This window comes from Phascolarctos cinereus, unplaced genomic scaffold, assembly GCF_003287225.1.
Source record: "Phascolarctos cinereus isolate Bilbo 61053 unplaced genomic scaffold, phaCin_HiC Scaffold_5;HRSCAF=322, whole genome shotgun sequence".
In the NCBI taxonomy this organism is placed as follows: domain Eukaryota; kingdom Metazoa; phylum Chordata; class Mammalia; order Diprotodontia; family Phascolarctidae; genus Phascolarctos; species Phascolarctos cinereus.
The window spans coordinates 28,619,117-28,646,934 of NW_027555958.1; the positions used below are offsets into that span (position 1 = coordinate 28,619,117).

The 27,818-nt window shown below is 45.6% G+C and overlaps 1 protein-coding gene across 10 annotated transcripts in view; it reads right to left on the minus strand.

The window, feature by feature from the left end:
• Window positions 1–27,818, minus strand: part of SPECC1 (sperm antigen with calponin homology and coiled-coil domains 1) — a 345,436-nt gene that overhangs the window by 141,306 nt on the left and 176,312 nt on the right. For all 10 annotated transcript variants that reach the window (XM_078154748.1, XM_078154744.1, XM_078154747.1 and 7 more), the window contains one exon: window positions 3,535–5,105. In XM_078154748.1, the coding sequence (XP_078010874.1) occupies window positions 3,535–5,105 (1,571 nt within the window). The remainder of the gene's footprint in view (window positions 1–3,534; window positions 5,106–27,818) is intronic.

Here is a 27,818-nt window from a genome sequence, read left to right on the forward strand (position 1 = left end):
GAGCGGTCCTTGGCCCTGGGTGGCAACAGTCTCTTCTCTCTGAAGTTGAGTACTTTTGCTCCTATTCTGGTAAAGAAGGTTGGGAAGGAGAGGACTCGGGTCCATATTCCACCGCCACTCCTCACTACCCAAACAACTTTGGATATGTCATTTAACTTCCTGGACCTCAGTTTCCCCATCTGTAAAATCAGACATGGAGAAGGAAATGGCAAACTACTCTAGCATCTTTGCCAAGAAAATCCCAAATGGGGTCACAAAGAGTCAGATGTGACTTAAAGAACTGAACAAGAAAATGAGGGAGATAGAGGATGCAGTGGGGTCACGAAGACCTGAGTTCAAATCCTGCCTCAGTTTCCTCATCTGTAAAATGGAGATAATAAGAGCATCTGCCTCATGGAGCTGCTGTGAGGATCAAACGAGATACCACTCCATAAAGGCCTTTGCAAACCTTGAGGCACCCCTCTTATCTTTTTAAACATAATAGCAGCTAGCATGTACATAGGGCTTATGCATTTAGGTCCTGGTTAAGCTAATCAGTGTTGAGTCTCAGCAGGAGTGGACCGGGCTGGCTTTCCCAGAACATCATCCAGCAGCTATGCTGGCCTAGGTTTTGAAAAGTGTATGATGAAAGAAACAAAGAAACAAAGAGATAGAAAGAAAAGGAAAGGAATGAGAGAGTGCCTCCCCCTCCCCCTGCTTTTTGGCAGAGGTGGGGGGCTACAGGTGCAGAAAGCTGCATATGATGTCAGACTGTTGTCAATATCTTAGTTTGCTAAACTGGGTTTTTTTCTTCTTTTTAAATTTTTTTTTTGCTATAAGGGTTGGCTCATTGGGAGGTCTACACTGAGAATCACCAAGGGGGAAGAGGAAGGAGAGACAATGGGAAAGACAGGTGATAGTAAAACAAAAGGTATCAGAAAAAAGTATTTGAAAAGCAAGAACCAAGGTCAGAAATCACTGGTTCGTCTGAAGCACAAAATGGTGGCTTTTTTTTTTTGGCAATGGGGTTAAATGACTTGCCCAAGTGTTATGTGTCTTGAGGCCGGATTTGAAGTCAGGTCCTCCTGACTCCAGGGTCAGTGCTCTATTCACTGCGCCACCTAGCAGCCCCTAGGAGACTTTTTTTTTTTAACATGGTAGAAGGAAGGTGCCGTGTTTGGTGTTGTTGGCTGGGCTGATGATTTCACTGGCGTGAAGGAGCTCCCTCAACCTACTCAGCCCCTTGGCATCTCAGAGAGAGGTTGAGGCATAGAGAGAAGGCTCAGAGACCTGCAAGCAGGTGCAGGCAGGGGCAGGATTTGAACCTGGGGCTTCCTGACTTGGAGGCAGGCTCCCTCCCCACACTATCACCCGGCCTCTGGTGCCAGGCTTCAGTGATATAAGAGGATGTTAAATCTGAGGATTTTTTGCTTTCAAAAGACTAAGACTAGATTTTTGGCCCCAGACACTATGCGATTCCCGTTCTTTTTGGCGATAATAACACTAATAACATCAACAGCTAACATTTATAACACTTAGCCTGTTCTAGGCTCTGTTCTAGGCTCATTTTATCTTCACAACAGCTCTGGGAGTGAGGTACTATTATTATCCCCATTTTACAGATGAGGAAACAGGCAAACAGAGGATTTTTTTGTTTGTTTATATTTTTTTCCCACTTTTGTTTTTAACTGACTCGCCCAGGGTCACAGAGCTAGTGTCTGAGTTGAGATTTGAACTCAGGCCTTCCTGACTGCAGGTCTGATGCTATAATGCTATATCCCCCTTGATACCTAACTGACCCTACACTTTCTGAAAGTTTCAAGTGTTTCCCAAATTGAAAGTGTTTCTGTATGTGCTGTCTCATGTGATACGAACATGCATCAGCAAGCCAGTATTTCTGCAGTGGGAATTCCTTCCACCAGCTGATTGCAACCCTAGGCTAGGACTTCATAGATAAGTCCCAGGGGGTTTGCTTGAAGGTCAGAGGTTTTAAGTGACTCACCCAGGGTCACACAGCTTGCAAGTGGCCAGATTCAATGGCAACTCTATAAACCCAGCACTCAACCCACAATCCTTGGCTGCTTGTTCATTCTCATTTCATAGGATCACAGGTTTAAGACCTGAAAAGGACCTTAGAAGCTACTAAGTCCAACCTCTTCATTTTACAGATAGGAAATTGAGGCAGAGGTGAAGCCACTTGCCCAGAATCACACTGTTAGGAAGCATCTGAGGCTGAATTTGGCCCCGGGCCTTCCTGACTCCAAGGTCAGTGCTCTACCCACTGAGCCAGGTGGCCCCTTGAATGACTGAACACCGTAGGACTGTGTTTATTTCTCTGTTTGGCATTACCTCATTTTTGACCCTACAATAATAACCCCACTTTGCCAAACAATAGTGTGTCAGGTTCATGATTTAGAATAGAATTAAGTTCCCTTGTTTGAATATTAATTTGTGACTCAATCTGAATCCATTTATTCTTCATTTAAAAATTTTCAGGTTAGCAATTTAACTGCCTCTGCTAAAAAAAAAAGTTAACAACCTTTTTAGGTGTAGGGGTTGGACCCCAGGATCCAGTAACACCAAAGGCATGAAGGTCCTAGGCTCTGAGGGGAGCACCAGACCCAGAAAAAGAAATGTCCCCTCCCTCAACCACTTCATCACTTCAGTGGAAGGATTATGGATAAAATATAAGCCCTTCTCTGACATTTGCACTGGGGCTCCAGCCTGTCTTTCCTAGCTGATTTCACCTTCCTATATATCTTATGAATTTGGTATTCCAGTCAAACTCATGTAGTTGCTATTTCTGAACCACAAAATTCATCTCTCATCTCCAGGTCTTTGCCCGGGCTGCGTGCCCTGTGCCTAAAATGCACTCCCTTCCCCACCTTTGTCTCTAGGAATTTCGGCTTGCTCAGTTCAAATGCCACCTCCTACACAAGGCTGAAACAGATCCCCCCAGCCCCTACTGAAATCCTTGACACTCCACTCACTATAAAAATACTTTGTCTCTATTTTGAGTTTGCTTGTGTACTTTGTATATCTTTTTGATTTCCCATGTACCTATCATTTCCTCCCGGTAGAATGCAAACTCCTTGAGGGCAGGGACTACCTTTAGACTCTTTTTTGTATCCCCAGTATTTAGCACTGTGCCTACGTTAACTATGAGTTTATTAACTAACAGGCAACAGCGCTGTTATCTGCTATGTATCTGTGTAGACTAGATTAAATACTAACTAACAGTGTTCTAGGTCCCACAGCAGATCTCTGAATGCTGCCCTCTGTGTGCACATGCAAACCTTCCTCCCACTCTACCATACCATAAGGCAGGGGGGGTTCTTAACCTTTGGGGGAGTCATCTACCCCTCTGGCAGTGTAGTAAAGACAATGGATCCCTTTTCCAAATCACATAAAGTATATTGACATCATATTGAAATGGACATGTCACCACGGCGTAGAGCAAGTGCCAAACAGACACGCAGAGCTGGGTAAGGCTGAGGCTTGGGGGGCTGAAGAAGAGAAGCGGGAAAGGGGCCGGGCAGCGAGCTGCCCTCTTACCTTGGCCAGCAGGCTCTGCATGTGCTGGATCTCGCTGTTGGCCTTCAGCAGCTCCTGCTTGAGCTCCAGGCAGGAGCGCTCCAGCTGGTCCTTCTCGGCCCGGGCCACCTTGAGCTTCTCCTGCACCTCGGACGCGTCCCTCACGTGGCCCGTGGCGCTCAGCTCGGCCGTCTTCTGCTGCTCGCTCTCCAGCTGGGCCCTCAGGGAGGCGTTCTCGATCTGGAGCGCCTCCAGGCTGACGCGGCAGTCATCCAGAGCCTGGGCTGCCAGGCCGCCTTTGTGCCGCTCCGCGTCCAGAAGCCCACTGAGCTGCGCGTTCTCCTCCTGAAGACGCTTAATGAGCTCAGCGGCGCCCTGGTGCTCGCCTTCCATCTTGCGCAGGCTGCAGGTCAGCTGCTGCTGGATGCTGAGCAGCTTCTCTCTCTCGAACTGGGCATTCTCCTGGATCTCCGTGCACTTCTGCTCCAGCTCCAGGACCTTGTTGTCCTGGCCGCCGGCCTCCTCCTCCTGCGCGCGCTCCTGCAGGAGGCTCAGTAGCTTCTCGTTCTCCTGGCTCAGCTGCTCGGCCCGCTCCCGGTGCTGGTGGAAGGACGTCTCCAGAAGGGTCTTCTCGTCCACCAGCTTCTCATTCTCGGCAGTCAGCTCTTGGACCATCTGCTGCTGGTCCGAAAGCTCCTGCAAGGTGGCCTGCAGCTCTTCCGTGGTGCTGTGATGGTTCTCCTCCATCTTCTGGATCTTCTCAGTGAGAGAAGCCACAGACAGGTCGCTAATGTTGTTGGGGGAGCTGCCGCCCGTGGAGCACCGGGGGCTCTTGAAGGGGTTGCTGCCCGAGGACAGGGGCCTGGAAGGAGCCTCGGCTATGTGCTCGAAATCGGAAGCATCAGGAGACAGAGAAGCCTTGGTCACGTCACTGCTCGAGGACCCTGAGGTTCGTAAGGTATTGCCCGTCTGTTTATATTCCTCCATTTCCCCTGAAAGCTGGTTTCTCATTGGGCTTCCAAAGCTTGACTCTTGAGTAGTCGGTGTGGGCAGGCTGCTACCCCCACCGTTGCTCGTGGCCGCCTCCGAGCTGGGGGAATGCTCCATGAACGCCAATTTCTCTTTCAGAGCCCGGTTTTCCTCCCCGAGATCTACTAGCTCTTTTTGGAAATTTCTGTTCTTCTCCTGAAGAGCTCTTATCAAAGGATCTAGATCCCCAGGGGAGGTTGGCAGCCCCTCGCCATTTTGTTCAAAAGCCTCGGCCCCTTCTGCTGTGTTTGGGGACCCTTTGTCTTTGAATTTCTTGAGTTCGCTTCGAAGCCTGCTGATTTCAAAATCTTTTGTTTTGGCTTCTGCCAGGAGTTCCCGGACCTGGGATTCCAGTAATGCCTTGTCCCCAGCTTCATTGTCCTGCTTGGATTTATTGGCGCCTCTTAAGTGCTTGGTAGGAGTCGGGGTACTGGAAGATATTGGACTGGGGATTGGTTTCTTTGCACTGGTGGGACCTCGAAGGGCAGATCTCTCTCTGGAGACGGGTGTGGAAAGCTCTCGAGGAGCCGGAATCCCCGTGCGCTTGGTGGATGAAACCGTCCCTGGAAAAGTGAGAGGAAAAGCAAGGTGAATAAAGAAGTGAGCTTTGTATATTGAGATAAAAAAAATGGTACAGGTCTTCTCGGGTTCCCTGGCTCTAGAGCTGGAAAGAACCAATGAGGTCATCTTACAGAGGAGAAAAGAAACTGAGGCCCAGAGAGGTGCATGGGTTCATGGAGCTAGAGCTGAAAGGGGCTTTCTTTAATGGCATCCAGTCCTACCTCATAGGGAGGTTCATAGGGCATAGCTCTAGAATTGAGAAAGACCTTATTCAATGTCATCCAAACCCTTTGCTTTACAGATGAAAAAACCGAGGCCCAGGGACTTGCCCAGGGTTGCAAGTTAAGTGACAGAGGTGAGGATGAAATGCTACTCCATCACTTCCTACCGGTGTGACCTGGGTTTTTGCCCTGGTCTTCTGCCACCTGGGAATGGAGGATATTCACCTAAATAGAGCTGGAATGACCCTTTGAAGGTCATCTAGTCTCCTCTTACAAATAAGGAAACTGAGGCCCAGAGAGGTGTAGTGATTTACCCAAGGTCACATAGAAGATTTGGTCTCATGCCAACCAAATATTTGATCACTTGGGTAAATACTCTGATATCACTACCATAGGTTTTCATGATTTATCAAATAAAATTTGAATGTCAGGCTCATTACCTTCCTTCCTCAGTGACCTATGTCTGTTTAAAAGTCAGGCTATCTAATCCTGGTTTTGGCTCAGCTTGCTATGTGGCCTTGGGTAAGCCTCTGGGTATTAGTTTCTTCATTCATAATTTCAGGGGCTGATCAAGATGCTGTCTAAGGGCCCTGAGTGAGCACAGGTTGGCCCGAGCCCCAGAAACCATGAGTATTTGTTTATCAGACCAAGACACCCTGGACTGATCCAAGGGTAAAGCTCTCTGGCCTGAGGTGGAAACAAGACATCCGTAACTGCACATGGAATGGGGCCATGGCGAGGTGCGTCTGAGAGACCGATGAGAGCAAACGGCATGAATGATTGCGTTGGCTGCTCAGGCCTGTGCCAGAAGCTTCTGTGGCCTTCTACAGCATGATGCCATAGTCCCTCAGGGAAATGTGAAGAAGTTCACATTTCCATCCATCCCAGGCCAAGGAGGACAATGAGTAATGCATTTCAGGGATAAAAACAAAAGCATCAGTCTTCTAAGTGCCGGGGAAACAAAATCCACCTCCTGACTAGAAAACCCATATACAAAACCAGAGCTGACTCTGGAAGCATAATATGAGAGAGAGAGAGAGAGACAGAGAGACAGAGAGACAGACAGAGAAACAGAGAGACAGAATGAGACAGAGAGAGACAGTGAGGAATGAGAGAGGGAAAGAGAGACAGAGAAAGGAGAGAGAGAAGAGAGACAGAAAGAAAGACAGAGAATGAGAGAGAGAAGGAGAGAAAGAGAGAGGAGAGAGAGAGAAAGAGACAGAGAGAATGACAGAGACAGAGAGAAACAATGAGGAATGAGAGAGAATGAGAGAGAGAGAGAGAGAGAGAGAGAGAGAATGTTCCAGGGAAAAGAACCCCAGCACTAGAGGCCTTGATTACTGAGGATGATTGCTGCAGGGACTTAACATCCCTCAGCCTCACTTTCATCATCTGTCAAATGATGGGGCCAGATTCAAAGGCCTCTGAGGTCCCTCCCAGCACACTGACATGCCACTTCCCTATTAGAACATGAGCTCACTGAGAGCAGGGATTGTGTTTTTGCCTTTCTTTATATCACCAGGACTTAGTACGGTGCCTGAAGCATCCTGTGTGCTCCATGAGTCAAATGATGCATCTAAACCAGTTAACCAAGACACATGCACACACACTCTCTCTGTGTCTCTCTCTGTCTCTCCCAGCTATTACTACTCTTTTTTTGGGGGGGGGCTAGGCAATGGGGTTAAGCGACTTGCCCAGGGTCACACAGCTAATAAGTGCTATGTGTCTGAGGCCGAATTTGAGCTCAGGGCCTCCTGAATCCAGGGCTGGTGCTCTATCCACTGTGCCACCTAGCTGCCCCCCTGTTACTACTCCCTTGGGACTTTCTAAACCTGTCTTGTATGTGCTGTTTCCTGATTAGAGACTGAGCTCCTTGAGAATAAGGACCCCAGCACTTGGCACAGTGTTTGACATAGAGTAAGTCTCATTTTCTTCCCTACCCCTAATAATCTCTAGAACACTGAATATAAAGGAACAGTAAAAAATAGCAAGATAGTGATTTCTACTACCACCCTTTCTGTCTACACCCTATCAACAAGATCAAAAGAATAAGATAATACTACTTCTAACTAGTAGTACCACCACTACCACCACTACCATCACTACTTCTACCACTGTTGCTGCTGCTGCTGCTGCTACCACCACCTAGCATTAATAGTAGTAATTCAAGTTTCCCAAAACTTTCTTTATTTCCCTCATAACCACCTTGTGAGATAAAGCCCATTATTATCCCCACTTTAGAGGTAAGTAAACTGATGTAGGTAGGCAGAGGTTAAGCGACTTGCCCAGGGTCACAGGGCTGGTAAGGGTCTGAGGCAGGATTTGAACACAGGTCATCTGGCTCCTACACCATGTGGCTTGGTGGAAATGACTATCCCCACCTTCCTAGGGATGAGTACTTTCCCCACCCATGCAAATTACGATCATGAATGAGAAAAAGCTGACAATTATCCTGAGCTTTAGGGTTCATATTACTTCATTCTGTCCTCACAATATTATGAAAGAGACCCTAAAAGGATTATCCTCCTTATTTTAAAGAGGAGGAAACTAAGGCTCTGAAGCCCGAAGGGACTGACCCAGAGTTGCAAAGTTGGTTGCACTATTTGAACCCACATCTCTCCCAAGTTCAAGTCCATTGCTCTATCCACAGTACCAGGCTGGCTCAAACAGACTGTTTCTAAGAGCTGCCGTGGCCACAACAAAGCAAAGCCAAAACCCAATCCTTCTACAGCCAACCTGAGGATGACCCCCAGGGACCTGGCGAGGCTGGCACCCAGCTGTCTCTGGGCTTCCGATCCAGCCTCCAAACAGGACCAGATTTCAGTGGATACTGGCAAGGCCCATCTAAGCCTCACTGCGTAGGAATTCTGCCTCTAGCTTTGCAAATGTTTGAGGGAAATTCAGCTATTTTAAGCCTAAAGCATTAAGTTGAGCAAGGGAAAACTACAGAACTCTTCAATTCACTTGATCTCAACTAAATGTTATCACAGGATAATCACAGAACTGAGTCCAACCTGTGTCCTGAGAAATCAATGGCCATCTCATAGTGATGGGGACTACCTCCTGAGGTGATTCATTCCATGCTCATTTTTGATAGCTCTAATTGTCAAGAAAGTTGAGTCAAAAATTGAGTCAAAATCCATCTACATCTTTCACCTATTGATTCTCTGGGGTCAAACAAAAGCATCCCTAAATCCTTCTTTCCAAGGGGAATATTTGCAAATATTTGAAGATAGCAACACTCTCTTCTATAGGTTAAAAATTTCCAATTCTTTCAACCAATCCTCTCATAGCACCAGATCAAATTCCCTGCTCTGACTATGCTCCCCCCCAACTCATTTGTGTGGCATCGAGGATTGGGGCACCGAGGACCTTGAGGACCCCTGAAATCATGAATTCAAGTCAACAAAACTTAAAAGTACTTACTGTGAGGACGGCAACAGAAATATGAAAGCCCTGCCCTCAAGGACATGACATTCTACTAAGGGGACAGAGCACGTGCACAGATAAGTTTGTATTGGGTATCTGGGAGATTTGGACCAGAGCTGGTATTACATTGCTGTGGGGAACAACTCTAAGAGGGAAAACTCCTCCCACCAATGTAGATCTGCAATTAAACAGTCTTAGAGAGCATTAAGAAATTTAAGTAACATGCCCAAAGTTACAGGATGTATTAGAGAGGGAATATGAACCCAGGTCTTACTGGCTCCAAGGTCAATTATCTATCCACTACATAACTGAAGCATACATAGTATGCAGTGTGTGTGTGCGCGTGTGTGTGTGTGCATGCGCGCGCGTCTGCGCGCTTGCAGGGAATCAATTAAGTCAACAAGGAAATATTAAGCACCTACTATGTGCCAGGCACTAACTTAGACAGGGTGGTATAAAGACTACAGTGATGTAGTCCCCACCCTCAGGGAGCTTCCAGGAAAAATAAAGCTCCTTGGAAAAGGTGGCATCTGAGCTGAGATTTGAAAGGATTCCAGGACATGAGACAGAGATGAATATTAGTGATGATAATGAGGATGCTAACAGCTCCTATTTAGAGACCTTTTGAGGTTTGCAGAGCAAGAGAGTGTATTAGAGGGCAGGACCTTCAAGCTAGGAAAACAGATTCAAGTCTCACTTCTGACACATACTGGCTGAGTGACCTTGAGCAAGTCACTCCTCCCTCTCAGTGCCCTAGTCCACTCTCTAAAACTATAAATTGCAGAGTTATGGGAAGCCTTCCCCAACCCCTTAATTCCAGTCCCTTCCTTTTGTTAATTAGTTCCCATCTATCTTGTATACAACATAGCTTGTTTGCACGTCATCTCCCCATTAGATTGGAAGCTCCTTGAGGACAGGTTTGTCTTTTGTCTCTTTTTGCATCCCAGAGCTCCAGCGAGGTGACTGGCACATAGTAGGAGTTTAATAAGTGTTTATCAACTGACAGATCTGCACTGGAATGAAGTCTCAGGTCCAGTACCTAACAAGTCTCTATCCCTTCAACGTATGCAGAGCACTTTACAAAAATCTTCTCTCATGTGATCCTTACAATCTCGGGGTTAAGTTCTATTATTAGCCCCATTTCATAAGTGAAGAAACCACCAGTGTGAGACAGGTTAAGGGACTTACTTACCAAGAGCCACAGACTAATACTAAGAGTCTGAGGTGGAATTCACACCCAATTCTTCCTGACTCAAGCTCTGCTATGGCACAGTGAGTGTGTCTCTCTGGGTGGGAAAGCATTCTGGGCATGGCGTGGGGTGCAAAAGTATGGTGGCACCTCCTAACAGAGAGATGATGACAGACTCAGTGAGCAGGTTGAGAGATACCCTTTTTGGACATGGCCCATGTGGCAATTTGTTTTCCTTGACTTTGCATATTTGTTACAAGTCTTTTCCCCCCTAAGAAGGCAGGGTGATGAAGAAAGAGGAATGAAGAGAAACTAGATTTTTGTTCATGGGAAAAAATTAATTTAAACAATTTTAAAGGAGGAAAAAATCCAACAAAGCATGGAGGCCAGAGGTGGAGTGTTGAGTTTGGGTGGAATGAGGAGTTCATGGTAGGGAGACGGAGACTTGTAATAAGCTGCTATTTTAAGTGATTTCCACTAAGAGCTCTTAATAACACCTGGACCACAGAAAACACACTGGGAATGACGGCTACTGGGAAAGGACCAGATCTTTCAATGAAAGGAAATGAGAGTTTTCTTTTCAAAAAGTTTCACTTTCAAGTGGCACAGCGCCTAGAATCCCTTATACCACACTTAACATTTAATTCAGAAATTATTTATTTAGCTATTCCTGGAAAAGATCAGGAGATTAGAACCCTTACGTGGTACCTGATGATGGCAACGCAAGGTCTCTGGGATACGGAAGTCCCAGCACAGGCTGTGCCATGAAACTGGAAATGGCTAACACTGCCTGCCTGCCCTTTGCCTACAGTGCAGAAGGGGAGACCCTGGTGTTACCAAGAAGGGGACTGATGACTTCTGTTTAGCCACCAGCCTGGGGCTGCAGGGCTGTGAGTGGGCTCAGGCTCCAAGGGTTCCTTTCCTCCAATTGTCAAACAAGCTTAGGTCTCACCCACATTTAAGTTCACTGCAGGCTGTTAGAATGTAAGCTCCTTAAAGGCAGGGCTTGTATCTTTTGAACTGGTATCCCTAGCATCTGGCCAGTTCTTGGCCCACACCAAAGGCTTAAAAGATGCTTTACTCCCCTATTTATTCACTTCTAGCAACACCTAGAGTATACAGTGCTTGGTGCTGGGGAAGGAAACCAAGATAATATCCAGCCTCTGCTTCCACGGGGCTCTCAATCTGGTGGGAGATCAGACACAAACATGAATGGCCATCATCACACAATAGTACAAGAACCACCGTACTGCACACATAAATACACAACATTACAAGTGCATTAGGTAGAAGCAATGTGCCATTGGGTGGTAGGAAGCGAGAGCAGGCTTCAAGTTCTACCCTGGACAGATCCTGGCTCAGTGTGACCGACACCCTTGCCTGGGCAAGGCTCTTTACTTCACTCCCCGGGACTCTAAAGGGCACTGGTAAATGGGGTGTCCTCACCAGGGAGTTCCCATACAGGATGAAATCACAGGCCTGGACCATATAAAAGAGGCCATTAGTTACAAAACAAAGTGCTACCTGAGGTCTGAGGGAGACTTTTTTTTTTTGGTTTTTGGTGAGGCAGTTGGGGTTAAGTGACTTGCCCAGGGTCACACAGCTAGTAAGTGTCAAGTGTCTGAGGCCATATTTGAACTCAGGTTCTCCTGACCCCAAAGCCCAAACTCTATCCACTGTGCCACCTAGCTGCCCCTGAGGGGGACTCTTCTTACTGACCTGAAGAATCAGAAAAGGCTCCTTGCAGATGGTGGTATCTGAACTGCATTCTAAAACCTGGGTAGGAATTCACCTGGCAAAGATGGGGAGAAGGGACATTATAGGTAGAGGGGACCTCTACCATTAGGTGGGAGGGCATGGGGTGGAGGCACAGGGCAGACACATTTGATTGTAGTATAGGACCATAGCATCACAGATTTAGAGCTGGAAGGGACCTTGGAGAGGCCATCTTGTTCCAATCCCCTATTTTTACAGATGAGGAAACTGAGGCCCGGGAAGTTAAGGGACTTGTACAAGGTTAAGTAACTGAACCAGGATTTAAACACAGGATTTCTGGCTCCAAATCCAGCCCTCTGGCCATCCCCTGGACCAGGCTGCCTTTAACAGTAAGGTGGCACCAAGCTGTGGAAAGCCTTGAGCACCCACATGAACTTTAGTCAATAAATAATGGAGAACTACCAAAGGTTTAGGAGCAGAAGAATCCTGGAACCGGATCTAGGCATATGGAAGATGAGTCTGGCAGTGTCACAAAGGATGCAGTGGATGGGTTAGAGAATAAAAGGGGAATGATTTTTCAGGGATATGAATTTATTCCAATAACCCAAGTAATAAAAGTCTAGAGGGTAGCTATGTAGCGTGGTAGATAGAGTGCCAGGTCAGGAGTCAAGAAGACTCCTCTTCCTGAGTTCAAATCTGGCCTCAGACACTTACTATCTGTGTGACTCTGGGCAAGTCACTTCACCTGTTTGCCTTAGCTTCCTCATCTGTAAAATGAATTGGAGAAGGAAATGGCAAACCACTCCAGTATCTTTGCCAAGAAAACCCCAAAGGGAGTCATGAAGAGTCACACATGGCTGAAAACAACAAAACAAAACAAAAATAAAGGTCTATACCAAGGGAATTGGCTTCGGAAACAGAGAAGAGACAGATGTGTCTCTGGTCTCAGTTTCCTCATCTGTAAAATGAAAGGGTTGGACTTGTGGGCCTTTGAAGTCCCTTTCAGTTCCAGAGCTAAGATACTATTAGAGAAGTGAGAGAGGGGCATTTATAGAAGGTTTCCAATTTGGGAGCTTCAGCTAGCTTGGAGAAAATGTCCATTGCAAAGCTCTGGGACAGCTATTCTCTCTCAGGCAGGTGAGAGTCATGGGAAAATACAAGGGATTGTCCCATTTGGAGGAGGATGAAGGCAGAAGGGAGCTTTGTGGCCTCTATTCCTAGGGTTATTAGAGCAAACTGATTTAGGGCTAGAGAAAAAAGGGCTGGGGCAAAGCTATGCAGTTTGTGAGCTGAGATAGCAGGAATGATGAGGAGAAGACAGGCTGTGGGGGAGAGAGCCAAGGTTTTAAACTGAAGAAAAAAGTAGCGGAACAAAGTGGGAGGAGGTGGGCTATCCACACACACATACATGTGCACACGCATGTACATACATACACAGGTGACTGACCACAATGGGAAGATTGTTCTGCAGACACTCTGACTTAGAAAGAATGAGATAAAAAAAATGTTTTTTAAGTCTACATCACGTGTTATAACAAGGAGGCACCTCAAGAGAACAGAAGTGCCATGGTGGGTGACCACAGCATGCTGTTCCCTGCCTTGAGTAACTGGTGGACGCCGCTGAGATGACCTGCATCTAGTCTCAAAAGATTGTATTTTTACACAACATGCACATTTTGAAACTAGCTGTGTGATCTTGGCCAAATCACTCCCTCTCTAAGCCTCAGTTTCCCTATCTGTAGAATGGGGATAATAACACCTGTCATACCTCCCTCTGATGGTTATTGAGGGGCTCAAATGAAATAAAATAAAAAACATTTCGTGAAGCTTAAAGCATGAGATAGCTGCTAGGTAGGGCTGGCTCCTAGATCTAGAGATGTAAGTGCAGTAATGGGGGTAAGTGACTGAGGAGTGTCTTGAACCTAGGTGTTCTTCACTCCAAAGCCAGTGATCTGTAAACATTGCCAGTTTTAACGACCAAAATTTTCCTTCTGGGAATAACAAATGCCTCCCTTTCTGTAGCTCTCCTTACCTTTTTGCAGGACAAGGAGTTAATTTTGCTCTCTGTAGCTTTGGGTAGGACTGAATACATTCGTAAATCCAAAGTGTGGGTGAGGGTGTGGGGGGGTGGGGAAGCATCTTTCCTCTTCCCCCCAAATAAACATAATTTTATTGCAGGCACAACTGAGTGTGGCCAGGGGACACTGGGAGGGACAATGAAACAAAAGGCCCCTAAAATGGAAGGGAAGGGGGGGAATGGGGAGGAGCCGGGGCTGCCAGGGTCCAAATGGAACACAGTAAGCGCTCTGTGTTACGTTTAAAGCAGCGATAAGGGAGAAGACAAAGCCTGCAGTGTTTATGGGGCTCAGAGATAGTCGGAATATTCCGGCTGGACTGCAGGCTGCCCACACAGCCAGGCTGGAGTTAGTCATCTCCAGCAGGACCTTGGAAAAAAGGCTGAGTCCAATACACAGGCAGTCTGAAGAGAGAAATACAGCCATTTTCCATTGAAACTAAAGTGGCTATAGCACAGGCCAGGTCTGTCACACCCACAAGCTGAGGAAATAATGACATAAACATCAGCAAAGGGGAGACAGAAGTCTCTGCTTTGCAGAAGATGTGATGGTTTACTTAGAAAACCCCAGAGAATCAGTGGATAAATTAATGGAGCCGATTAAGAGCTTCAGCATAAGAAGCCAGGGGACAAAATAGATACATAAAAGAAATCCTCAGCTTTTCTATACAGTTCTAACAGAATTCACTGTGTGAGCCCAGAAACATTCCCATTCCCTAACACAAGGGCTTGGCGTCTCTGAAGGGGAATCCTCTAGCGCTATAGTGGGAAGAAAGCCCGTGGTTTCTATGCAGCTCACACTAAAGCATAATTGGCAGTTAAAAGGAGGGAGGGGGCAGGAAGGGGGGAAAGGATGAATTAAATGGTCTGTGTCTGGATGTGTCAGTCACTTCCAGCAAAGGAGAGCTGGACGGAACTCTTGGATCCTACCGGGGGAGGATCCTTCCTGATTACATAAAGCCAGATCTGTAATAACTAATTGGGGGGTGGGAGGGGGTAAACTCCCTTGTTTAGCTTGAAGCAACTTGAAGCAGAGGTCTAAGTCACTAATTTATTTCTAGGTCCAGGAATTCCTCGTTTGGCTCAGCTACACAGAGGGGACCATTAGCATCCATGAGAAACTTCCAAGTGGTACCACTGAAGGGTATTAAACGGATGTGAGGGATGGAGAGAGGGCTGCACCCCACTCAGACTAATGCCAGCGTCTATTTTGTCTCCCTACGTGGATCAGATCCCGTATACAGAGCTCAAAGGGCTGGACGTATTCCTTGAACTGGAATTTATTGTGTCCAATGGCATGAAATGAGTGGCCAAGGCTTGAAATCCATAGAATTTTTGAGTTGAAGGAGAGCTGAGATAAAGGGGACAAAGAACATTCAGGCTAAAAGAGACCCCAGAGAGCTCTAGTCAGGTGGACCACAGAATGAGAGGATTATTGAGTCAGGGCTAGAAGGATCTTTCTGGAAGAAGGGGGAGTGGGGCTTCCTTGATTTCTCTTGAAATGGAGGGGGGCATGGGGAGGCTTTCGCAGAGATTGCCTGAAAATATCTGAAAATGGTAATAATGTATTCCTTTAGGCTAAATATTGTTTTTGTTCAGTCATTTTCAGTCCTGTCCAACTCTTTGTGACCCCATTTGGGGTCTTCTTGGCAAATATACTGGAGCAGTTTACCATTTGCTTCTACATTTTTAAAGATGTGGAGGCAAACAGGGTTAAGTGACATGCTCGGGGTCACATAGCTAGTAAGTGTCTAAGGCTGGATTTGAACTCAGGTCTTCCTGACTCCAGGTCAGGTGCTCTAACCACTGTGCAACCTAGCAGCCCCTTAGGCTAAAGAAATATCTGTAATTTCTTCAACCATTAGCTACTATGATATGGTTTCCAGGGTCACACCCCTGTGGATTAAGCAAGATATGCCAGATTTGGTCCAGCCAGCACAGAGGATGGGCTGCCTAAGGAAGGAGTGGATTCCCTCCTCCCTAGAGGAATATCTAGCAATGTCTATGATTATGTGCTACCAGATTCTCTGATTGACTGGACTCCATCAACCACATGCCTTCTCCAGCATAGAAGCATCACCAAAAGTTTCATTACCACGGAGATTGCTTCAGGTTAGATGTGACTAATCATCTCCTGAGCACCCTCAGTGGCCTCTCCACTGGGACTGGATGGTGAAGTAACAGATTCCTCCCAAAGGTTCCCTTTATAGAGAGCTCAGAATTTTGGGGCAGCTAGGTGGCAGCATAGTGCACACAGCACCAGGCCTAGAGTCTGGAAGACTCATCTTCACGAGTTCAAATCTGGCCTCTGGCAGTGACTAGCTGTGTTACCCTGGATGAGTCACTCAACCCTGTCTGCCTCAATTTCCCCATCTGTAAAATGAGCTGGAAAAGGACATGGCCAACCACTCCAGTATCTCTGCCAAGTACATCCCATGTGGGGTCACAGAGGGTCAGATACAACTGAACCGCAGAAGAATTTTCCAGCCAGCTCTTCATTTCTGACCAGCTGCTCTATTTGCTTTCAGCTCCATAAAACATGCCTCTGCCCAGGTACCCTTTGGCACCCCCCCCACACCTCTTTCAGCTTCCTTTTGTGTATTGTTTTCTTCTACTAGATTATAAATTCCTTGAAGGCAGGGGCTATGATCTCCTTATTGTTTGCATCTCCAATGCTTAGCATAGCACTTGGAACACAGTAGGCACTTAATAAATGTTTATTGATGATATATCTGTAAACATATACCTGCCTATCTCTGTCTGTCTGTCTGTGTCTATCTATCAACACACATATCTACATATACACATATGTTTTCTCTCTCAATAGAATGTCAACTCCCTGACAAAAGAAACTTTCATCTTTGCTGGGAAGACAAGGATAATACACAGAGCATAAAAGATCCTTAAAAGGCCAGTTAGTCCAATCTCCTTAGTTTACTGAGAAAACTGTGGGCCAAAGAGGCTAAAAGACTTGGCCAAGGTTACACAGACAGTGTCAGAGTAGATCCAGGTCCACTGACTTCAAATCCACTCCTCTTTCCACAGTACCACCCTTGTCTCCCTAGGGCCCACCACATAGTAATAGCCACTTAATAAATGTTTGGGGGGGGGCAGCTAGGTGGTGGCAGTGGATAGAGCACCAGCCCTGAAGTCAGGAGGACCTGAGTTCAAATCTGGCTTCAGACCAAACACTTGACACTTAGTAGCTGTTTGACACTGGGCAAGTCATTTAACCTCAATTGCCTAAAAATAAAAAATAAATGTTTGTGGATTGATTGACCGGTTACATAGATGGCCATCTTCTGTATCAGTGGAAAGATGGCCACTTTCTAGAAGCTAGACACTATATTTTGGGTTAATGCAACATAAGATTGCATTCACTTTTTTTAAAAAGCATCTATCACTTGGTTCTTCTGCTTAGCTCCTCCTCTAATGTCTTACTGGGATATGGGGGGTGACTGGACTCTCAAAGGTTCTACCAGTGGAGCACAAGCATGGGATATCCTACCCAAAAAGGACAGGCTTTGAGTACAGTCTTGGTGAGGGCATGTCTGTGGTCAGCTAAGTGTATGCAGGGGTGGGGAACTTGCAGCTTCAAGGCCACATGTGGCCCTCTAGGTCCTCAAGTGTGGCCATTTGACTGAATCCAAACTTCACGGTTCATAGAGGCTCATTCACACGTTGGCTGAGGGATGCTTTTTCTTCCTTAGAAAAAACAACCTTGGATGATCATTTACTAAAGAGGAGAGGGTTATGATCTGCATTGGGGGAAGAAATGCCCCCGTTAATGAAATCATGGACTCCAAACATATTCATGTTAAAGCCTCTTAGTTCACAGTGAGCTTTTGGTCTACTAAGATCCCCAGGCTCCTTTCACACAAGATGCTGCTAAGCTCCTTGCATTTTGTACTTGTACAACTTATACATCCAACATTTTGAATCTCAGTGCGTTTATCTGTCAAGTTTCATCTTGTTAGTGTTAGCCTCAGATCCCAGCCTACTGAGATCCTTTTTCAGTCCTGACAACTATCAGATCTTTGTCCCAGCTTTGTGCCACCTACAACTTTATTGAGCATGCCTTTGGAAGAGCACAGGCTGTACAGTGCAGAGGACTGGGGTTCAGATCCTGCCTCTAACATAAGCTGCGACACCTTGGACAAGTCTTTTCATCAAATATGAACCTCAGTTTCCTCAATCTACAAAATAAAAAGACTGAACTAAATGATCTCTAAAGTCTCAGCTCTAAATCTAAGATTAAACAGAGTAAGGCTAAGGAGAGAGCCCTGTGATCCTTCCTGCTGACATCAACCATATTCTTTGGGTCTGACCATTTGTAGGAACAGAGACAAGGACTGGGATAAGGCATTTCCTTTCCCATGAGTTTCCTATACCAATAAAACCACAGGGTTAACCTTATCCCTATCCCTAGTGAATTAACCCACTACAAATGTACCCAGCCACAGCTTCATCCACCCTACATTTCTCCAATTTATTCACAAGGACAACCTGAACATAACTTCAGTCGACCCTATTCGTGTAATTTCCCCAACCTAGTAACGTTATGAAAATTATTTTTGCAACTGATTTTATTGTAATAGGATTTCACTGGTATTCAGGTATTTCCTTGCAAATGAAAAAACACGGAGGGAAGGGGGATGTAGGAAAAAACCGCAAGCTTTGGCAGAAGCATGAAAAGACAGACCCATGTCCACAGGGCTCTTATTTCCCAGGACAAAACTGTCTCCTTTAGCAAGCAGAGAATTCCTGAGCCCTGCGGAGCCAGCTGGCTTCATAAAGCTACCTTGTTAGGGATGAGGCAGCAATCTTGTACTAGAGGGGGAAGCCTGGAAAGGACCCAACTTGGTCAAAGACAGCCTGAGCCACGCATAGGTGTCTGTAAAGTCCCATCAGGGAGGAAGGGAAGCCAGGTGGGGCCACGGCCGTACCAGCTCCTCCCCGTCTGTTTATGTTCTACCTTCCAGAATGGTCTTCCATGGTAACGTGCTTATTTTCTCTTCTAAACCACGAAAACTTTCTTTGTCCTTCTTCTGATGGAGCACAGAGTTACAGGCAGTTCTATTATTCAACAAATATTCAGTGAGCTGAGAAGCTACCATGCACACAGCACCACACTGGTCTCTGAGAGGCAGACACAAAGTAACCAATTTATTAACCATATGCCAGGCTCATGAAACCGTCCCTGCCCTCAGAAGTTTACATTCTAATGAAGGAGATCAGCTTGTACATTTGTTGCTATGTGCAAGATCCATACAAAGTAGAAACAGGATACATATGCAGTCTCTGCCTAGAAGGAGCTCACAATTTAGCTAAGCGGCCAAGATGTACCCAACCAGTCAAGGAAGGATCTTGGATTTCCCAGGTGTGGAAATTCCCTCCACTAACACAGGTCACAATCCCATCTGAAACTTAGTAGATAAGTGGCCACACACCTAGCACTTGTCAGAGGCTGGATTTGAATCCATGTCAACTGATTTTCCTCAAGTGAGGGTCCAAACGTGTCACTCTCCTCAAAAATTTGTTGTAGTTTAGTAGATTAGTCATGTTGAGCTCTTCACGTCCCTATTTGGCACTTTCTTGGCAAAGAACTGGAGTGGTTGGCCATTTCCTTCTCCAGCTCATTTTATAGATGTGGAAACTGAGACAAACATGGTTAAGTGACTTGCCCAGGGTCACACAGCTAGTAAATGTCAAGTGTTTGGTCTGAGGCCACATTTGAACTCAGGTCCTCCTGACTTCAGGGCTGGTGCTCTATCCACTGCGTCACCTCGCTGCCTCCTGTATTTGGAATTTTAAAAGGGAATTATCTTCCTTCTCCCCCTCCAAAACAAAACAAAACAAAATAAAAAGAGCTATCCTAGTGGCTAACGCCACATTAATCTTCATTAAAACAGTTATAGTATCCAGAACTAGGGTGGGGATGGACCACATCCAGAGTGCAGGGTTCAGTACCACATTTTAGGAATGCAACTGAAGAGCTGCAGGACATCCAGAGAAAGACAACCAGAATGGGGAAGGGTCTAGAGATCCTGCCCCATCAGATTAGCCTGAAGGAACTGGGGACATTGGATGTGGGAGGGAAGCCTCAGCAGGGCCGACTACCCAAGAGCCAGATGGTATGTCTCAGGAGGAAGGTGTCTAAGCAAAGGCTGAATGACCACTGGCTGGTTATTAAGGGGAGGAGATCCTTGCTCAGGCCTGCCTTGAATAGGTATTTCTGTGATTTGGATCCTGAAAGGAGAGAGAAGAGATGCAGGGCAGGGGATGTGAGCTGTAAAATGTCTGAAATCATGCAGAAAATTGGAATTAGGAAAGTATTTGCTTTGCTGATTGGCAGCGTAAATAACGCAAAGGCCACGTGAGCGACAGTAAGAGATAAACTCCCCACGTGGTGGACGGGCAGCTCGTGGCCTCCTCGGCCTCTTAATGATTTCATCACTGAGTCGGGGTGTTCTTCAGGAGATTAAGAGAAGGGAAAACAGTGATGACATAAAATAAAGGTACCCGAGGAAAATGGGAAGGAGCGCCAAGGATGAAAGGGGAACCATGAAAGTCGGCCACAAAAAACGATGGCGTCGGACTTTGAGAATAAAAGCAAAGCAAAATGTTTTTTAGGAGAGCCACAGCTGAGGTCCTCGGAGTACCTGGATGTTTAAAGAACTGTCCAAAAGAGGGTGTTTTCTGGGCTTAGCAGAGCCTGGCATTGAGATGGAGGGATAGAACAGAAAAAACACCAGACTCGGGGGCAGCAGAAGGCTCACCAACCAACTCACTGACTGGGTGACCACTCTGAACCTCAGTTTTGTCATCTGTAAAATAGGGAGAATAAATGTGGCACCACATGGGGTCACAGGCTTGGAGCTGGAAGGGGCCCAAGAAGAGAAGGGGAAGGGAATAAGTGCTTATAAGGCCCCTACTATGTGCTAGGCACTGTGCTAAATGCTCTTTACAAATATTATCTCATTTGATTCTCACAACAATTCTGAGAGATAGGGGCTGTTATTATCCCTGTTTTGCAGTTGAAAAAACTGAGGCAGAGAGAGCTGCAGTAACATAGCAAGTAAATGTCTGAGGCTGAACTTGAACTTGGGTCTTCCCAACTCCAGGCCCAATGTGTCACCTTGCCGCCTCTGGGCCACCTGGTCCAAATCCCTTCAATTTTGCAGATGAGGAAACTGAGGCCTAGAGATAAAAAGTGACTTAGGATCACAGCTCTAGAGGTGAAGGGGATCCCCAGAGGCCCTCTAGTCCAATTCCCTCTCTTTACAGAGGAAGAGACTGAGGATCAAAGGGGAGAAGGGACTTAGAGATCACAGATTTACACCTGGACCCTCAGAGCTCATCTAGTCCAATTACTTCCCCATTTTACAGATGAGGAAACTGAGTTCCAAAGAGGTTAGATGACCAGCCCGAGGTCACAAGGGTAGTATGTGGCAGAGCTGGGATTTGAACCCAGGTCTCCTTCAAATCCATTTATCTTCTCACTTCATGGCACTGATGCCCTTGAGTTAAATGATTGTCCAAAGACACAAAAGTCATTGGCAGATTATCTCTGGGCTTTGTTTTCTCCTAACATTTATGGCTCTCATACACACACACACACACACACACACACACACACACACACACACACACATACACATACACACACACACACACACATATATACATACACACACACACACCCATAATATATATACATATATATTTTGCCAATTTACAAGAAACTGGCAAAAACTAGGAAATGGCCAGTTCTTCAATATTTAAACAGCTCCCTGTCCCCATGAAAACAATTACAAGTTAAGGTCAACAAGTAAATAAGCAAATGTTATTTAAATAAATTATACTTTTAAGAGTACTATACAGGGCAGGTAGGTGGCACACTGGATAGAGCAGCAGCTCTGAAGTCAGGAGGACCTGAGTTCAAATCCAGCCTCAGACCAAACACTTGACACTTACTAGCTGTGTGACCCTGGGCAAGTCACTTAACTCCAATTGCCTAAGAATAAAATAAAATAAAATAAAATAAAATAAAATAAAATAAAATAAAATAAAATAAAATAAAATAAAATAGTACTATAGTAAACACTGGGAAGCTCGATGTCACAGTGGATAGAGTGCTGGGCCTGGAGTCAGGAAGACCTGAATTCAAATCCAGCCTCAGACACTTACTAGCTGTGTGACCCTGAGCAAGTCACTTAACCCTGTTTGCTCGTTTCCTCATCTGTAAAACAAGCTGGAGAGGAAATGGCAAACCACTCCAGTATCTTTGCCAAGAAAACCCCAAATGGGGTCCTGGAGAGTCAGACATGACTGAAACAACTAAATAACCACAATAAAAGTAGTCATTTCAAGTGCCCAGAATATTTTTCATGTTCCACAGATTACGTTTCATTGGCTTTGTGACCTCGTTGGTGTGGATACACCCTCTGCTGGTGCAGGTCACAACCCACCCACACTTCCTCAGGTGCAACTTTTGTCTGAGTCCTTCCATAAATCCTCCAGAGGACATGCACTCAATGTGTTAGATGCCTTCCTATAATTCTCTTAACAAGACCAGTTCTTCCACTGGCCATATGTCACTCGGACAGCCTTCATGTCACTTCTTGTAGGCAGTTCTGTCATCAGTGATACCCTGAAGCTTATTTACACCCATCATATGCCTCTCCATTGCCCTTTGGGTGACCTCACAAGTCTTCTATGGTGATTGTATTCCATGATTCCCAGCCTTATCGTGTCACCAGAAGCAAATGGGGTTTTAAAAATTGGGTTTTGTTTCAGAGAGAAGTTTGGGGTCCCTGAAGGCACTACTAAATTCTCCAAATGCAACCCTTACCACTCTCTTCCTCCTATTCAATTTTGGTCTTAGCTCATTTTTTGCAAAGTATTTCAGGTATTTTAATTTCCTCACCCCCTCTGGGCAAAAAACATGAATAACAAACTTTCCCCCTATAATACTTCCAGAAAGCCTCTCTCTCTAGACGTAGGCAAGATAAAGGTTTGAACTGAGATGGCAGCAGTGGGAATGAAAATAAGGGATCCATATTAGGCTCCTTGTGGGTTGAGCACTTGTATCTGTACTTGTGTCCTCAGCTTGCCTGGTACACAGTAGAGGCTTAATAAATCCTCGTTGACTGATCAATTGATGGGTGGGTAGGTGAGAGGCCCTATGAAGTCTCAACAATCTTTGATAGGGCATGAGAAATAGCAATCAAAGAAGAGCTCTAAGATGATGAACCCAAGTAATTGGGAACATAGTAGTACCATTAATAGGAGAAGGGAGGTTAAGAAGAAAAGCTGAAGATGAGGAGGCGTTGGAGCTTGGCTCTGGACTTCTTGAGTTTGAGGTAATGCTGGGAAACCCAGGAAGAAAGGATCAATAGGCACTGGAAAGGAGGAACATTAGGACTTAGAGATTTGGGAGTCACTCATGAATATGTGAGCAATGAAGCCATGAGAATGGATGACAATACTAGGGTAATGGAGAGAGAGAAAAGAAGAGGGCCAAGGGCAGAGCTAACTCCCACAGCACCTAGCCCTGTGCTTCTTGCTCAGTAGGTGCTGAGTAAATATCTGTTGGCTCATTCTACAAACAAAAAAACAAAAACAAGCCAACATTCATTGTGGGGAAACATTTGGAGATCATGCATGCTGAGTTATGGTTCCCATTAGAAAGACCTGCCTCATGTGATGGGGAAATGTTAAGCTTTCATCTTCTGCCAGGAGAGTCTGGTTTCAAGGAGATAAGAGTTGGCCATCTTTAGCATTTTCATTCTACTTTTGGTCCTGTTGCAACACTTCCAGCTCAGACGGATTACTGAAGAAATGGAATCTCATACTTTCCTCATTAGGTTTCTTCTCTATTTCTGGATTGGGGGGTAGGGCTGAGCATTGCTCACCCTTGGCAAGTAGGTCTAAGAACGTGGAATGGAACACTCCAGAAGCCTCTCCCTGATCAGAATTCAAATTTGATAAAGGCACTGCCCTGCCAGGTAGGGATTAAGCTCACAGGTGGGTGCTAGCTAGCCTGTGATCTTAAATCCAAAGTCTGAATCCATGGGAATTAGAGATTCTATATGCCTCTTAGCACCTCGGGGTGAGCCAGGTGGCAAGCGTCTCTAGAATCACGGGTGAGACCAATGAGCCAGCTTTAAATCTGACCTTGCCACTTGTATGGGTGATTTAGGATCTTCTCAAATCCTCTTCTGATGACAATACTAAGCAGGGATTATACGTAGTCAATAGGCTGTCAGGAAGTATTGATGAAGTGTCTACTACATGTACTGGTGACTAAATGCTAATCCTAGTTAAGGCCCAAAAAAGGGACCCATTCCCACATGCACATGCACACGTCCTCACACTCCCCGCCCTCCAACTGGGATCTGATTTATTTAATTAATCCACAAGCTTTTATTTAGCAGCAACTTTGTGCCAAGTGTTGTATGTATCAGGTGCTAGGGATACAAAGACAAAAAACGAAATGGCGCCTGATCTCAAGGATAAACCATTGTATTAGGGGAAACAGTAAGCATTCATGTATATGGAAAATCTATGCAATAGATTTTCTACACTGGATCCCAGATTTAGATCCAGAAAAGACCCCCCCCATAGGTCCTTTATTCCAACCTCCTAATTTTACAGAGAAGGAATCTGAGGTTCTAAGAGGAGAAGAATCACACAGCTACTAAATGTCTGAAATGGGATTTGAACCCAGGTCTTCCTGACTATGAATGCAGTACTTTATCTGCTAGTTGCCGGAATTTGTTTTTGTTTTCCCTGGGGCCTTGCACAGTGACTGGCACATTTTTTAGTTGTTTTCAGCTGTGTCTGACTCTGTGTCTCCATTTGGGGTTTTCTGGATGAAGGTACTGGACCGCTTTGTCATTTCCTTCTCCAACTCATTTGATAGATGGAGAAACTGAGGCAAACAATGTTAAATTACTTGCCTGGGCCACACAGATTTGAACTCAGGTCTTCCTGAGGCCTGGAGCCACCTACATGCCACATAGTGGGTGCTTCATAAATGCTTACTGCTTGATTGAGAACACAATGTAATCTCAGAAGAGAGGCATCAGCGATGGGGGTGATCAGGAAAGACCTTACGCAGAAGGTGACTCTTGGGCTGAGCTCTGAAGGACTTCTGAGGAGCAGTGGTGAGGGGCTATGTTCCAGGCATGGCGAACAGCCTGTTCAAAGGCCCAGAGATGGAAAGTGGAATGTCCTATGTGAGAACGGTAAGGAGGCCACTGACTAATTAGGCCTACAGGTTTTCATAATTGTTAACAAATATTCAATTGGAAAAACATTCAGTACTATTACACAAAGTTGGTAGCTTGTTTGTTTTTTAATGAACTCAAGCTTTTCTCTGAAAAACTATTTTTTTTAAACACTACTATTCTCCCAGAGTTACTGTGTGGCTATGGGTCATGGAAGACTATAGTTTTCAAAGAAATGGAACTGAAAATTATCTCAAGGATAATAGAAGGTCACTTGGACACACCACTTATCCCTTCTGGGCCTCAGTTTTCTCATCTGTAAAATGGGGAGGTTAGACTGGCTGGCCTCTGATGCCCTTCTAACTCTAGAACAAGAAAGGTTATCAAAGAAATGAAGGAGTGAAAATGATGGGCCGGTCACGTGACACCAGTGAGGGGTAATCACTGAACAACCAGTGAGCTCCACAGATTGCCTCAAGATGTCAAGAGAAAACAGAGCAGTTCTCAGCACACTGGATGGACTCCTGATGTTGAACTTGTGGGAGGACAAGGACAAGAGGTGTAGTGCATGGGCAGGGGCATGGATTGGGCAGAGGCATGGATGGGCAGGGGCATGGGTGGGGTAGAGGCATGGATTGGGCAGGGGCATGGATGAGCGGTGATTTTCCCATTAGAAAACCCACATCAGTGACATCATAAACCTGTCTGAATGTGACTTATTCACACCTGTTAATGAGTAACTATCTCTAAGCATACTAAACCAGGGCTCAGCAAATAAATGACTTCCAACCTAAAATTATGATGGGTGTCAACAGGAATATATGATTCACTTTATAGCCAACTTTTCAGTGCTATATGGGTTTTTCAAGAAAGTTGACCTCTGTGGTAAGAATTGCTTCCTAACATGACCAAATATGCTCTCAGACTCCATGGAGACACAAGGTCCAGTGGAAAAGAGCCCCAGAATTGAAGGCAGAGGCCTGGGGTCAGATCCTAGCTCTGCCCCTCGGTGTCCATGCAGCCCTGAGCAAACCACGTCATCATCCCAGGCTCCAAAGTTGCCTCATCTATAACAGGAGCCTAAAAACAGGCTTAAATCACCTCCAAGCTCCCTTCCAGCCCTGAGCCTGTTGTTTTGGGAGGCTCCTTACATGCTGAATGGCCAATGGCATGCAGTGAAGAGACCTGTTGTGTCAGGATGAAACAAGTGGAAACAAGGAGCAAACCTGATGGATGTTGCTGATGGGAAGAAAATCTTCTTTTCCAAACTTCTTGACCAGTACTTGACTCTAACATCAACATCTTTTTTAACTAAAAAGAAGTTTTCAATATCTTTTGGTTTTACATCTCTATCATTTCCAAATAATCTATCCCTTGTCCTTTCCACTAGCTCATTCCCAACCTGGGAGCCATCCCTTGTAACAAAGAACCAAAGACAGAGAAACCAGTTCAGCAAAACTAGCCAACACAAGCGGGTCTCCCAGGATGGGTATTATTCCATGCTGATAGCCTCCCACCTCAGCTAAGGAGGGATGGAGGCGCATTTTCTCTTCTCTTTTCCCAAGCCACGATTGATCAGTATAACTAATAGATCATTCAGCTTTCATGAATGATTTCTCAACTGAGAAAACATGGGCAATGACCATTTCAGATGGGATCTGGAACAAACAGGCCCCGTATAGTGGCCAAATGTTTCTTTCTGCTGATTTTTCTGGTCTCACTGGCTACATGGTGTCAGGTTATAAGGAAGTGATCAATCACTTACGGTCCTCGGGACAACTCTGATGACTTTCTCACGCCCTTCTTTTCAAAGAGGAGGGCCATTGTGTATTCTCTCTCTCTCCTCGCCCCCCCCAACTCCCCCGGCTCTGTCAACGAAACACAGCCATTCTCTGAGTCACCCACGATGGAAAACTTGGACTCAATGTTCACTCTGGCTCTCTTTTACTCCCTCCATATTTGTGCTTACTACTGATTTTTTCCTTTGAAATGTTTCTCTTATTTATTCTTTCTTCTCCATTCCCCAAAAGACCACTTACTCCAGGCATGCATGACCTGAAGCTTAGAGTACTGCAACAGCCCCCAGACAGCTCTATTCTTCTGTCCCAAATCATTCTGCTCCATGCTGGAAGAAGAATCTTTCCTACGTTTAGAATAATTACGGTATTCTCCTGTTCTAAAGCCTTTAAAGGCTTCTACCTGTGTGACTTTTGGCAAATAATTTACCCTCTCTAGGCCTCAGTTTCCTCATCTGTAGAATGAGCTGGAGAAGAAAATGGCCAACCAGTCCAGGATCTTTGCCAAGAAAACCCCAAATGGGGTCACAAAGAGTCAGACACAACGGAAAAATGACTGAACAACAACAACAAAAAAAATTAAGCAAAACCAACTGATATAATAATTCTAAAAAAGTACACAATATTCCATGCCCAGTGTTTCCCATCTTCCCCGTGGTAGGATGGGGGTGTATCTCCTCATCTCTTCTCCAGGGCCATGATTGGTCGTCATAGCTACCACACATTCAACTTCCTTTTACTGTTCTTTATTAACACTGTCATCATCAAGGTATCCGCTGTTTCCCTGGCTCTGCTCACTTCCCTCTGCCCCCTTCCTACAAATCTTCCTATGTTTCTCTAAATTTCTTATGCTCTTATATGGTTTCATGTGCCACAATTTGTTCAGCCACTTCCCTAGAGTATAGACTGACTTCCTGCAGGCTGATCTCCAAGGAAGATAATTCAAGTTAATGGACCAAGAGCTTTTCAATTGAGCCATTTGGTTTCTCCTCTCCACAAACCAGCCTTCAGGACAGCTCCCTCTTTCAAGTATCACTATAAATGATTCAAATACAT